The sequence below is a fragment of the Enoplosus armatus genome, chromosome 12 (genome assembly GCF_043641665.1).
Source record: "Enoplosus armatus isolate fEnoArm2 chromosome 12, fEnoArm2.hap1, whole genome shotgun sequence".
Taxonomy (NCBI): domain Eukaryota; kingdom Metazoa; phylum Chordata; class Actinopteri; order Centrarchiformes; family Enoplosidae; genus Enoplosus; species Enoplosus armatus.
In genome coordinates this window covers 24,043,658-24,056,088 of record NC_092191.1, presented here as the reverse complement: position 1 = coordinate 24,056,088, position 12,431 = coordinate 24,043,658, and the positions used below count along the sequence as shown (strand labels likewise).

The following is a 12,431-nucleotide window of genomic DNA, read 5'->3' as shown; positions in this document are numbered from 1 at the left end:
TGGCGTCAAGCCTTCCACCGCCTGAGGAGATGAAGACGGCCGACGATCTCGCAAGTAACTGGGACAATTTTAGAGCAGAATTTGAAGACTATGCACCGGCATCAGGATAGAATGACCAAATGAGCTGCGGCACAGGCAGCAACCTCGCAGAGAGTGATGGGCAGCGAATGTCGCCATATATACAAGCATAAGTTAGGCATTTACGGCGGAGCAGGAGAAGGACGTGGAGGCGATTTGTGATGAGTACAAAAGATAAGAGACTGGCACCTGAAGCTATTATCACACCAAACCAGGGTGGTACAATGTCCCTGTATCACAAATCACAATTAGCCTCAATGGGGCTTTACAATCTGTACAGTACACACTCGCTCCTCAGACCCTCGATTCCAATAAGGGGAAAACTTTTTTAATAAAATGGAACAATTACAATGACAGAACGCCTCTATCCTGATTGGCAGGTCGCCGTGGTAGTGACTTGTCAGTCACAGGGTATGATGCCCTAAAGCAGACCCTGCTTTGTCTATTTTACTCTAAATGGGACCATAATTTACCAAATGAACATCATGCTGTACTGAAGAAAACTTGAAACTAGAGACTGAGGCCATAAACTCAGTTCTGGTGCCTAAACCTAACCAAACTGTGACCGTTTAACAAAGTTAACCTCGTGTTAGGAAGGTTTTTCTTTGGGTTTAGGAAAAGATCATGGTTTGGGTTAAAATAAAAAGTCAAAATTTAGCTTCAGATCTATTACATCACTTGACTTCGTACAGCCTTTCCGCCAGAAAGAAGTTAGCCTTTCTGCCAGGCTCTCCCATAAGCCACTGAAAAAACCTGAGCTGTCACTCAAAAACTCTGTCTGCCATTGGCTGACTATTTCAGTCTGCATTCTCCTCCCCTTCCTATCTGCATGTTACTGTTTTACAAGGGCACCGTCGCTGCGTCCTGGGTTTAGTGTCACCCAAAATGACAAAAAAAAAAAATACAAACAAGGCAGAGCACTTTTCTCCGCAATCCCAGAATGATTATGGGTTGAGCCAAGTGTTGAGATAGCTCTGACTATGCGAGACTAGTGTCAGAGCTGCAAACAAAATGTCAGGCAGCACCAACAAGAGAGCGTAACTGCAAATCTGACAGTGAGGGCAAAAGTCTGATCAGTGAGAAAGAAGCGGAGGGAACTGTAAACAAAAGCACAAACGATCAAAAAAAGTAAAAGACCTATAGTTTACACGATTGCAGATATCATTTTTAAAATAAGCTTTACTTTCGAGACCTCCATATAATACATGCTGACGCTGCATCCACACCTGAACATGCCCTGAAAAACAGGCTGATGTTAAGACTTGCCCATGCATTCTCCCTGAATGTCACATAGCCATAGGCCAAGAGCCAGAAGAACACAGCGCAGAGGGCATTTTACCACTGGAAAGTCTACACCAGTAGTGGTTCGTTAAGGACCCCTAAACTGACACAAAGTAGACCACAGACCCCCATTTGATAAGATTTTGTCCCAGCGTCCCCCATTCTGTCATTGTGTTAATTATGGACGGAATTTCTGTGACAATAAATGATTCCCCTTTTTGTTGGAGATCCCCTGGAACCCCCTCAAGGACCCCTGGGGGGGTCCCCTACCACTTTGACAACCAATGCTCGACACAACCTCTCTTTATCCCTGTCAGTGAGCTAGTATAGCACAAACTAACACCATGCAACAACAGGAGTCAACAATCAATATGGCATACTTTGGATTATAATTAAGGCATTAAGGCCTCTCTTATATTTATATTTCCCAGCCCTTAATGTCATATTTTGGCAAATCAAGGTACTTGGAACTCTTAAAAAATAGTTTTCATGAATACTTATTGGCAGAAAGTGCAGTTTCTTCCTTTTAAAATAATTTATTCCAATACAGAATTGTGTAGCCTTGACACAGGGAAAACCATTATTGTGTTGTTGTTTTTTTAAATATATTTGAAGCCTGTTTGTTGTCAAATTGATGCATGTCTGATGCAGTGCAATGAGCTCTCAGCCAGTGTAAAAACTTTTTTCATGTAATTGAGTCATTTTCCACCGTCGGATTGCTCATACTGACTAGTTCTGAGAATTTCGACAGCAAGTGAATGTGGCGCACACGGATACAACACACGCGTGGTGTGTTTTTACGACACTGAATCGCTCCTTACGGCAAAACATGGCGTTGCACTCATCGGCTCAGTGAAGGAATGAGGCGTTGAGCTGAAAACTGTTGGCTTTATCCCTCTCTTTTCTCACAAACACTTCCATATATCAGCCAGCGAAGCAGCGGCGGCAGCTCTCCGCTGTGCTGAGACAGAGTCAGCGAGGAGCACCTTGGGACGTGAAATGGCGGCGCAGGGAGGCATCCAGTTCCAGGAGAAGGTCAGCAGGCTGCTCAGCAGACAGAACGGAAAGCCGGTACTCAAACCCAACAGGACTCTGGCTTTGAGAGATGCTGTAGCCAACCGCAAACTGAAGAAAGGAGGTATGATTAAAGACCGTGTGACTGCTTGCTCTCCTGGTTCCGAGGTTTGCTGAATGTAGCATCTTAGGTAGGGTGACTTCCGTAAGGTCAGTGGACTCAACAAAACATGCGACTGGAGACGATAAAGAGTGGATACGTAATGCATAGTGCGCACTATATATATATATATATAAAAAGAGGACCTGTTGTGTTTATCCTCATTTTCTGTCATATACATCGTGTTACAATGTTGGATATTCCTATTAAACGTTGCCAAAGTTGCCAAATAATGAGGAGAAGGTATGTAAAAGTGACCCCTGCTGCTCAGAACGCTCTGTTTTCGTCTCCGTTTCTACTTCCGTTTCTGTCTGACGTCAGACATGACACGAATTTCCTCAGATGGTCATCTGCTAATAGATATATGTATCTGTATCTATACTCTTAGTTAGCTGACTCTAACCATCTGACTCTCGGGGCCCGGGCCTGAAAACCTCCTCCTCCCGGCGGTCCAAAGCTCCTGCGCTGGCGGTGTAAACGCCAACACTCCCCCTGGTGCTCAGAGCTAACTGAGCTAACGGCAGCTACAGTTAGCAGCAGTTACTTTATAAAGCTTTCTGTCCACTCCGTAAATCGCAGAGAGTGGGTAAATAGTAATGATGGAGTTTCACCAAAATCAGAATCAAAGTTGTGTGTTTTTGTACAGTAACCAGTGAGGCCCAGTCCCCAGAAACACTCAGCTCCAGCTGCCAACTTGTCAATTCAGTTTAGAGTGAGATTCAGTATCTGTGAAGTCGATGCATTTTAACGTTAGGCCTTCTGTCACATTACCCTCCGCAGGGGTCGGGGTCGGGGGTCATCACTCCTCATTTTGTTTAAAATGTTCAGCAGCCAAATTCGCAATTTTAAAGCATGTACAGAGTCAGTGATCATGGTCAGTGATGAATAAGATCAGCATTCCAGTCAACCTCCAGACATCATAGCCTAAACTGGCAAGACCAAACCTATCCAGGGTATCTGGGGATCACCCCCCCCCCCCCACCCCCCCCAAAAAACAGTTTATTTCAGACTGCTTCCTGCTTTCTAGTGAGTCATTTCGTCGCCTAAATGTGGAGTCTGGAGGACAAGGGGAGAAGAGGTCATTGAAAATGAATACCATTTTAATTTACCATTCTTTTATCATAATCCCAGCTACTTAAAAGGTCCTCCTGTGACAGTGACATGTTAGAAATGTCAGTGATGACGTCGACTAACTGGTAGGTACATGTTCTTAGTACACGGCCAGGGATGTTATCAGGCCCAGCAGCTTTACTCACATTCTTCTCACATCCGCTGTGGATACTGACTGTGGCTGGGAGGGCTGAACACTCAATTGTGATGCCACAGAGATGCCCCCGGCCTACAAATCATATTGTCCAGACGTGTGAGAACATGTTTGTTTGGTACAGACCCCAGCAAAAATCACATCTTTTTTCTATTTTTTTTTTTCAGTGAAAATTAAATGCTAAAATGACCATTCCCACTAAAATCGTGACTCACATCGCAATATCTGCAAAACTGCAATATAATTTTTTTTTTTTGCATATCGTTCAGCCCTAGTGGCCGGTGCTCTGGAGGCAGAGTAGACTTGACAGCTGACTCTTGTTGACGATCAAAGCAAGCATTAAATGTGTGACCAATTTGCACATCCATATTTGAGACCCAAACCAGAACCAGAGAGAGGTGCTTGCTATGGACACACAGAAATGCCTCGCTCACAAATGTAATATAATCTCACAGCAGCCATGCTGCGCTGGTGTGGTAGGCATACACAGAATAAGATACGGTGGTAATCCAGGTGAAGTAATTCCTTCAAAGATCCAAAGAAAGCGTCCATTCTACATATAAGCTCCCTGAATGTGTTGCATCATCCCAGCTAAAGGAAACGTTAACTCATTATTATGTTTGTATGGCAGTAAAAACAAGGAAACGGGCTGATTATGATTTCATGTAGACAGCCATTAGAGAAGCTTGTATGAGCTGGGCAGTTATAAACAGGATCTGCCCATTTTCTGGTTTCAGCTTCCCCCTGCAGGTTTTCATTTCCTCTGACTGGTTGTGTGGAAAGTAGAGCTGTATAGACCATTAACCATGTGCCGGGGGGGGGGGGGGGGGGGGGGGGGGGGGGGGGGGGGGGGGGGGGGGGGGGGGGGTTCTTGAAGAAGAGTTGCTGGTGCTTGAAGGATTTTTCCTAACTGTAAATTGCCATTTCAAAGTTTTCAAAGAAACTCCAGGCCTATATTTATGGTCAATTTCGTATTAAACAAGATACAATTGTACCAAGCATTCGCACACATTCATCTATATTCTTCTAAATCTACATGAATAGAGCCACATAAAATAATACAGTTGCTTGTGGAGTTCTGCAGGGATGACGTGTTTTTGTAGCCAAACCCTGAAGTTAGCGTCGCCCTGGTTCCTTTGACAACAAGCTAATGGGATTCTTCCATGGGATTTTGGATTATTGCAGAAAATAAAATCAGTGGCAAACAAAAGTTCATGATACTTACACGTTTTGTTCAGTGAGATAATCTTCACTAATGAACACCACTTTTATGAGTTTTGAAGCATAAACGGAATCGCCAGAAGTAAAAAACGTTCGGCTATAAAGGAACTCCACCACGGTAGCATTACTTCAGCGTCACCACCACTAAGCTTCACTTTTAAGAGAATATAGATATATATAGACAGATAGATATAGAGTATAAACACAACGAGGCTGTGAAGGCGGACTAGTGAGTAGATGATTTTCCGTGTTCAGCATGAAGACGTTTAACGTCCGCTGTAGTCTCATTTAGCCGCTTGTTAGCAACCGCCTTTTTAAAGACATGTAAAAGCTTCAGAATTCACGAGTGGGGGTATCTACTTACATATTTTATGTCGTAGAACAAAACATGTAAATCTCTTAAGCTTGTGTTAACCACAGACCTTATTTCAGGCATCTAACCAAAAACCCATTCAAAAAACCCACTGACTTCCAGACGAGGGAACCGGAAGTGTAAAAACAGGTTTTAGGACTCATTCCTGCAGCACTCCATTGTTGAGCTCCAGATGACCCTGTTGAAGTTAACTTGTTAAGAAGTGTTGTTACCTCCTCAAACGATCTCCCCTCTACATGCACATTGCAAGCAGGTGAAGTTGTGCCAGGTATCCCCACTCTATTGAGGTGCTCATCAGGATCCGAACCAGTTACTCAGACAAAAGTCAAGTAAACCTGGCTCTTTTTTTTCTCTACAGAATAAATGACCAAATGTGTCTCACATTTATTAAGAGATAACGTGAATGGTATACTTGACATTTCACAATCATATTCATATATAAACATGACATCTAAGTGTCAAAAAACGTGTATGTTACGCACAAGTTATAATTCACATTGGTATTAAAGGGTAAACATGAAGCATTTTCTCCACAGAGGCCACCTGTATCACGGAGATGTCCGTCCTGATGGCCTGTTGGAAGCAGAACAACTTTGTGGACGGCCTGTGCTCTAATGAGCTGAACGGCTTCTACACTTGTGTTGAGAAGGCTCAGGTATGTCCCCATACTCTGCAACACAACTGACCCCTGAACTGATTTGTGGTGTGTGTGTGCGTGCGTGCGTGCGTGCGTGCGTGTGTGTGCGTGCGTGCGTGCGTGTGTGTGCGTATGTGTGTGCGTATGTTCAATTTAAAATAGGCGGAATAGACAGTGCACCCGTGAAGTGACAAAAATATATAAACTATATATGTATATATAGATATTGATAGTTGATTATTTTTAACGACCGTTTCTTAATAAAGACCAGGAGAAAAAAAGGTTGAATTTAACCCCTTTTCACTTTTGCCTGAGACCCGTCAGTCTGAAAAGTTATGGTGGCCACAAAGCGCAAAAAAATTACATTTCACAAGGCGAATTTATAAAAAGCATGAAAAACAACTATTCCGATCATTTACTTAACAGTAGCGATACCACGATTTAAAAAATACAGCGTTACGGGTAAAAGTCCTGCATTGATCCTGACTGTATCAGAAGTAAAAGTAAATTAAAAGGAAATGTATTCTGCTGCATGCAGAATGGGCCCAGTCAGTGTTACACATTATTATATATATATGTATTCTATTTATTTGATAATTATTACTGAGACATCAACATCTAAGCTGCATTTTAATGTGGCAGCTGGTTCAAAAACTCATTTTTTAACATCATCATATGTTGTGTGTGTGTGTGTGTGAAATATTAGTCTCCAAAGTAACCAGTCACTGCAGCTGATGAATGTAGTGCAGTATAAAGTACAATGTTTCCAGTACATCAAAATTGTAATTCTGAAATACAGTAATTGAATAAATGCAAGAAAGAAAAACACAACAACAAAAAAAAAAACAATCACTGTTTGGATTATTATCTGTGAAGAATATATTTTCCGACAGAGCACACATTTGGTGTACCATTATTTATGCATCACTGGGACATTGGTTCCATCTGTGTGGGTGCTTTTAGCAGCTGGACTTGTCCAGTTTTCCATAAAGGATGCGGTCTTCGACATAGAAAAAGCAGGAAGGTCGGGCGAGGTGACCTCATTTGCGATGTGAAAATATATTGAGTGCAGACGGGCTAACGGTTATCGCCCAGAACCAGTGAAGAGGCAGTCACTGATAAAACGGAGGATAAAATGGCTTTAAAAGGGACTGTAACATTTAAGAACCTGCTGAAGGTACTGTTTCCGCGTTCATTAAGTCATTTTGTTTGACTGACTGAAAACAGGACATTTGGCCGTTAACCTCCACTGATAACCTTTTCAAATATTGATTGTATTGATTTGATTTAATGTGTTCCACTGTATTTTTTTTTTTTATGCCATTGCATATGGCTAAGCTTTTTGATTAGAGCGAAATGAGCATTAATGTGGCGGGGCTCGGTACTTCTGCTAACTCGTCAGTCAGGCTCAGGATAGTTTCCCTGGGCTGCCGACGTCCTCACCGCTGTGCACTTTCAACATTCTCATTACTCGCCCCACAAAATTGTTAACAAACCTCTAATTATGTTTTCCTCTTTGTTTATTTATTTATTTTTGTCGTTTGGTGACGGCAGGTATCGCCGATTGTTACCATGGAAACATGGCTCTTAGTTCTGAGTTAGCCTGGGGGTATGGTGGCTAACTTTTTAGGCTAAAACAAGTCTGCGTTTGTTTTTTTCCCCCGAAACTTTCTGACTTTCATTAGACTGATCCAAGAGCAAAGTGAAGAGTCGCGTACACACTGCAGACCCGTCTAAAATCTCGACAAATTGTGCGCTTAGCGCGGAGAAACGAGGTGAGGACGCCCCGAGAATGTCGTCTCACCTCGTCATTCTCATGACACATCTAGATATCAAGTTTGCCAGCCTCCATACATGAGTTTCTTACCATACAAGGCTGCAAAAGTGTCCCCGTGGCACAACACATTACTCATTAAAAATCACTGGTAAACAGATCATCTTCCTCCTTCGCAGGCTGCTATGAAGAATAAATCTGAACAGACATCCAGCATCCAGGGAAGACGTCTGCACCCAAAACAAGCCACCGCCCTGCTGAAGAGATATCCCAACCTGCGCACTGAGATCTAGGAAACACTTGACTTGAAATGTGCAGGCTAAAAAGAGGCCAATGGACTGAGTCTTGGAACTGGGTTTCATCGTGTTAAGGTGTTGTCCAGACCTGTCAACTACTGTATGATTCAACAATGGGATGCTATATACGTTTATTCAATAAATAAAACAAAGAGCAGAGCACTGAAAAAGGGTGATTGAACACAAACGCACTGCACTCCTCCTTTTAATATGTCAGCGTCGGGTCATTTCATATTGCTGACTAATGTTACGTAGTGGTGTACAGCCTTTGTATTCACGACACACCGCGTTTTATGGTTTGAAATATAATGCGACTTTCTCCTCGTGTCCTGAATCGGATCTGATCTCAGTCCAATTTACCAGAGTGGTCTCATTCAGTGCAGAGACGTTATTAGTGGACGTAATGGAATTATTCCACTTGGGTTTCATGGCTCCTGGCCCCGTTATCGCTGGAACACTCGTCATTCCTGTGGAAGCTCAGATTGGTGGTTAACAGGCTGATTTTATTTCAACATCTTATCAGACCGATAGGGTTACATAGATTACCAGTAAGCAAAGCTCAGTGTGGTTGATATGGATATTCCTGAATGGATTTTAAGTTTTTATGCCTCCATACCTGAGGCATTATGTTGTCCACCCGTCCGTCCCCCATTCACGTGAACGCGATATCTCAGCTCAACGCCTCGAGGGAATTTCTTCAAATTCGGCGCAAACATTGGCTTCGACACAAAGAGGAGCTGATTAGAATTTGGTGGTCAAAGGTCATTGTGACATTAAAATACATTTTTATCAATAATTTAAGACTGAATTGGGGCGACACAATGAGTCAACAACAACCAGCACAGTGCGGGCTTTCCTCCATCTCGTCCATCACTGCCTTTCACTTCCTGCCTCGTTCTGAACAACGTGTTGGAGGGCGCCGAGTCTCACCCACAGCTCACAGAGAGGCTTCGCATCTAAATGTGCCAGGAGAAAACCAAAGCAGCACATTTAGTGTCGCTATACTCTATAAGAATCCATCTTTACATAGTAACCAAGTACATGTGTACCTGTGTAGCCAATACATAATTGATAATCCGTCATTGATCAGCTCAACAATGTGTATTCACTGGAATCATCATCGTTGATGACATTACTAGTTATACTAATACGTACTGTATAATTTCATGTTCAAACAAAATAAAGCACATTGTTGTGTAGTTTTAGTAAAAAAAACAACTGTTCTCTGACAATTCTATAGTGCAGACTGAATACATTTAGTATGTAGCATGGAATTGGGACACAACCCTTTCTTTCTTTCTGTGAATTGAGCACCATTTTAAGAAAAAAAAGAAAATTCAGTTTGAATATACAGTTAGATGCATGGACATATAATGGTTAATGCATGACATGCATTTAACACGAAGCATTGTGTTAACCACATACATCTGACTGGATCCAGCCCCTTAATTTGTCCTCACCGCGCTCTAAACTGCAGCATTCCAACACTGGACACGTCACTGCTTCATTACACGTCCCTGCCAACCCTTTTCTAGTACAGGTAGGTTGTACTGTTTTTAGATGTATGAATACTTGCAGGCACCGGGTCACAGTCTGCACAGTGCACGACGGTCTGATCATATTTTTGTGAAAGGTAGGCTATGTTTTGTTGTTTAAAAAAAAAAGGTATGCTCTTTAAAGGGGTATTCCACTGATTGGTGTATTGCACTTCCATAATGTTGGGGGACTCACAAGAGACACGTTTTAAAAAAAGAATAGTCAAAAGTCAAAGCAACAGAGGCCGAGATAGTCTGACTTTCAGTCCTTAAACTGATTTATGGTCACTGTAGTGTCTCTGGTGCGAGGGTCCGTACGTCCGAAGTGACGTAGAAGGCTGTCGCGGCGCATGGTCGTGCCCCCTGTGAATTTTTGCAACTAGGCGACGCAACATTTCAACATGGACGCCTGCGAAACCAGCAGCCTGGCCAAGACGGTGCGTAGTTCACCTCTACGACCATTCCATGAGAGACCAGGGGGACAGCCACATGATTGTCAACTCGACAAGCTCCAATGCAGCCATGTTTGTTTCTGACGATCTTCCACCTCCAACCTTGCGATGAATGGACAATCCGCTCTACCTACGTCTATCAGTTTATTTTCCCTATACGGAACTCTACACTGATGCATCATTCCTGTTTTAATGACCTCCCTCCTCCCCTCCAGGTTTTTTTTGCAGTTTCTTTATTTCTGGCAGAAATATTGACATTTTGTTAATGATCCTGTTAAAGTGTGGATTTGGTTTAATGTTTTGTCTGAGGGACAGGAAGGGTTTTGTGCCATGTTTACCCCCGCCATTGTCAGAATGTGTTTGTTTTTTTTGTTTTGTTTTTTTGCAGCGTCCCTGTTTATCTGTGCGTCATTATACAGAACCGTTTCCCCACCCTGCTTATCACTTCCTCCCAAACATCAAGACCGCAGAAGAAACTCCTCCACAGCCCGCAGCAATCACTCACTGTTACATGCACATGTCTCAGGCTTTGTACTCACTCCGTCATACCAAATGTAATATGTTTTGATTTCTCATTATTGTCTATGTAAACGACAGCTAAAAGTCAATAAGTAGAAGTGGGTTGGTGCCAGAGGAAAGACCATGTTGTTGCGTATGTGAAAAGGGTTTATCTAGACCCTCCGAAATGACCAGCGATTGCCTTTGAAAACCATCTCAGGGCCTGGAGGGGCTTTTTGTTTTCGTTGGGCCCCCTGTTGATGCCTTGTTGGAATTTAGTCACGGAAAATCCTCAGCTATTACAGGGTCATTCAGTGGCATCTGTGAAAACGGCACTATCTTTGGCATCCGTCTCCTGAGTAGAGGGGGCATCAGAGGCCTCTGCCCCGAGAGCCACATTGAAGAGTTTTGATGATACGATCACGATCGGCCTTTGTAATCACATGCGTGTTTGTGAGAGGATGCCAGGAAAACAATCAGTGCCTCGAAAGTCGCCCCGTGAAATCCAGCCTTTCATTTGGAGAGAAATCGTGGCCCTGCCCTGCTTATCTCCGTCTGATCTGTTGAGTTTGCTGGTCGGTGTTAAAGTGACAGGATGTTGTTTCCCAGGTGTCGCATTGTCACTATCAGTACGTAACCTCTCCAGACAAAGTATTAGGGTATCAAATTATGACTTGATGAGATACCCATCAGGTATTTAAAGGTCAGCATGTCCTTTAGCAGCAGTGAGACGTAACTACGTACTCTTAAGTAATTTAAGTTGCCGTATTTTTAAGTACTGGTTGTTTGCTCTTCTTGATTTATTCTTCACTCCAAACAAACTGTATCCAGTGTGCACAATGCAGGACAGTCCGACGGCACCACAAACTACATTCTCCAGAAAGCATACAATGTGTCACACAGTTTCACCACAAACGGAACATTGCCATGAAGGTAGAATGTATTGCGGGACGACGTCATTTAGAGCTTTTAGGCTTGGAGAGGACACCAAGTCGAAAGGGCTGAAGTTTGAGTGAAGCTGTCATCGGTGTTTGATGTCAAACTCCTATTTTGAAAGCGCTTCACAGTTCAGGTCTCATTCACCCATTCACTCACACATTCACATTCACAGCTCAAAGTTAGTGGTAAAAAAAAGAAAATGTCATTTCATTTGCAAGACAACTTATTTTCAGATCCTAACCGCTAGTGGAACAAAACCATGCCGTATTTTGCCTGAGGCTGGTGCCATGGTGCCAGAGTGAAAGGCCTTGTTGTTGCATACATGAAAAGGGTTTACCCAAATCCTAAAACCTTTAGACAAACAGAAAAAAAAAGATACTGTACTTGTCTGGTTCTGCACGAGGTCTCTGCCTCTTGAAGGAAGTTTTTCCCCCTTGCCACTGTCTCCATAATGCATATTTTTTTAATTGAATTGAATAGTGTATTGGATGTAATCAGGCTTGCAATGTAACGTTCACTGTCTTGATAAAAGAGACAGAAATATGTGTTCCAGTGAGCATAATCTCACATAATGTCACAAAAAGGGCTGTGACATTGTTTTGTTTTTTTCCCCTCAGTCAAAACTTCCCCAGCTCTGCTCTGCCGCTCCTCGTGTGGTCTTCAAGGACCTCAGGGCTTTCCTGTACTCGGCCGGCCGCGTCGTATCACCTACATATCTAACGCCTCGGGATAGACGGAGACTCTCTGAGGACTGTCATAAAGTGAAGCGTGTTCTTTATTTACACAGGCTCGAGTGTCAGTCACTGACATGTCGGCTAAGTGAGTACCTTTTGATTTAAATGGGAAACAGCCTTGAAACGTAGGAGCGACGCCTCTCCGCGGCGCACTTTGTGTGTGTGTGTGTGTGTG

At 43.1% G+C, this 12,431-nt stretch overlaps 1 protein-coding gene across 1 annotated transcript; it reads left to right on the top strand.

Annotated features, from left to right (window-relative positions):
- The first annotated feature begins 2,186 nt into the window (after positions 1-2,186).
- Positions 2,187-8,292, top strand: chchd1 (coiled-coil-helix-coiled-coil-helix domain containing 1). Its single transcript, XM_070916267.1, has 3 exons — positions 2,187-2,497; positions 5,928-6,046; positions 7,982-8,292. The coding sequence occupies exons 1-3, from the start codon at positions 2,359-2,361 to the stop codon at positions 8,093-8,095; spliced, it is 372 nt and encodes a 123-aa protein (XP_070772368.1). The 5' UTR covers positions 2,187-2,358; the 3' UTR covers positions 8,096-8,292.
- The last annotated feature ends 4,139 nt before the right edge of the window (positions 8,293-12,431 follow it).

What these genes read in the sequence shown, in the direction of transcription:
- chchd1 (XM_070916267.1), top strand. Translation starts at nt 2,359, where the DNA reads ATGGCGGCGCAGGGAGGCATCCAGTTCCAGGAGAAGGTCAGCAGGCTG. An exon ending in CCGCAAACTGAAGAAAGGAG is followed by an intron (nt 2,498 to 5,927) that starts GTATGATTAAAG and finishes TTTTCTCCACAG; the next exon opens with AGGCCACCTGTATCACGGAG. An exon ending in CTTGTGTTGAGAAGGCTCAG is followed by an intron (nt 6,047 to 7,981) that starts GTATGTCCCCAT and finishes CCTCCTTCGCAG; the next exon opens with GCTGCTATGAAGAATAAATC.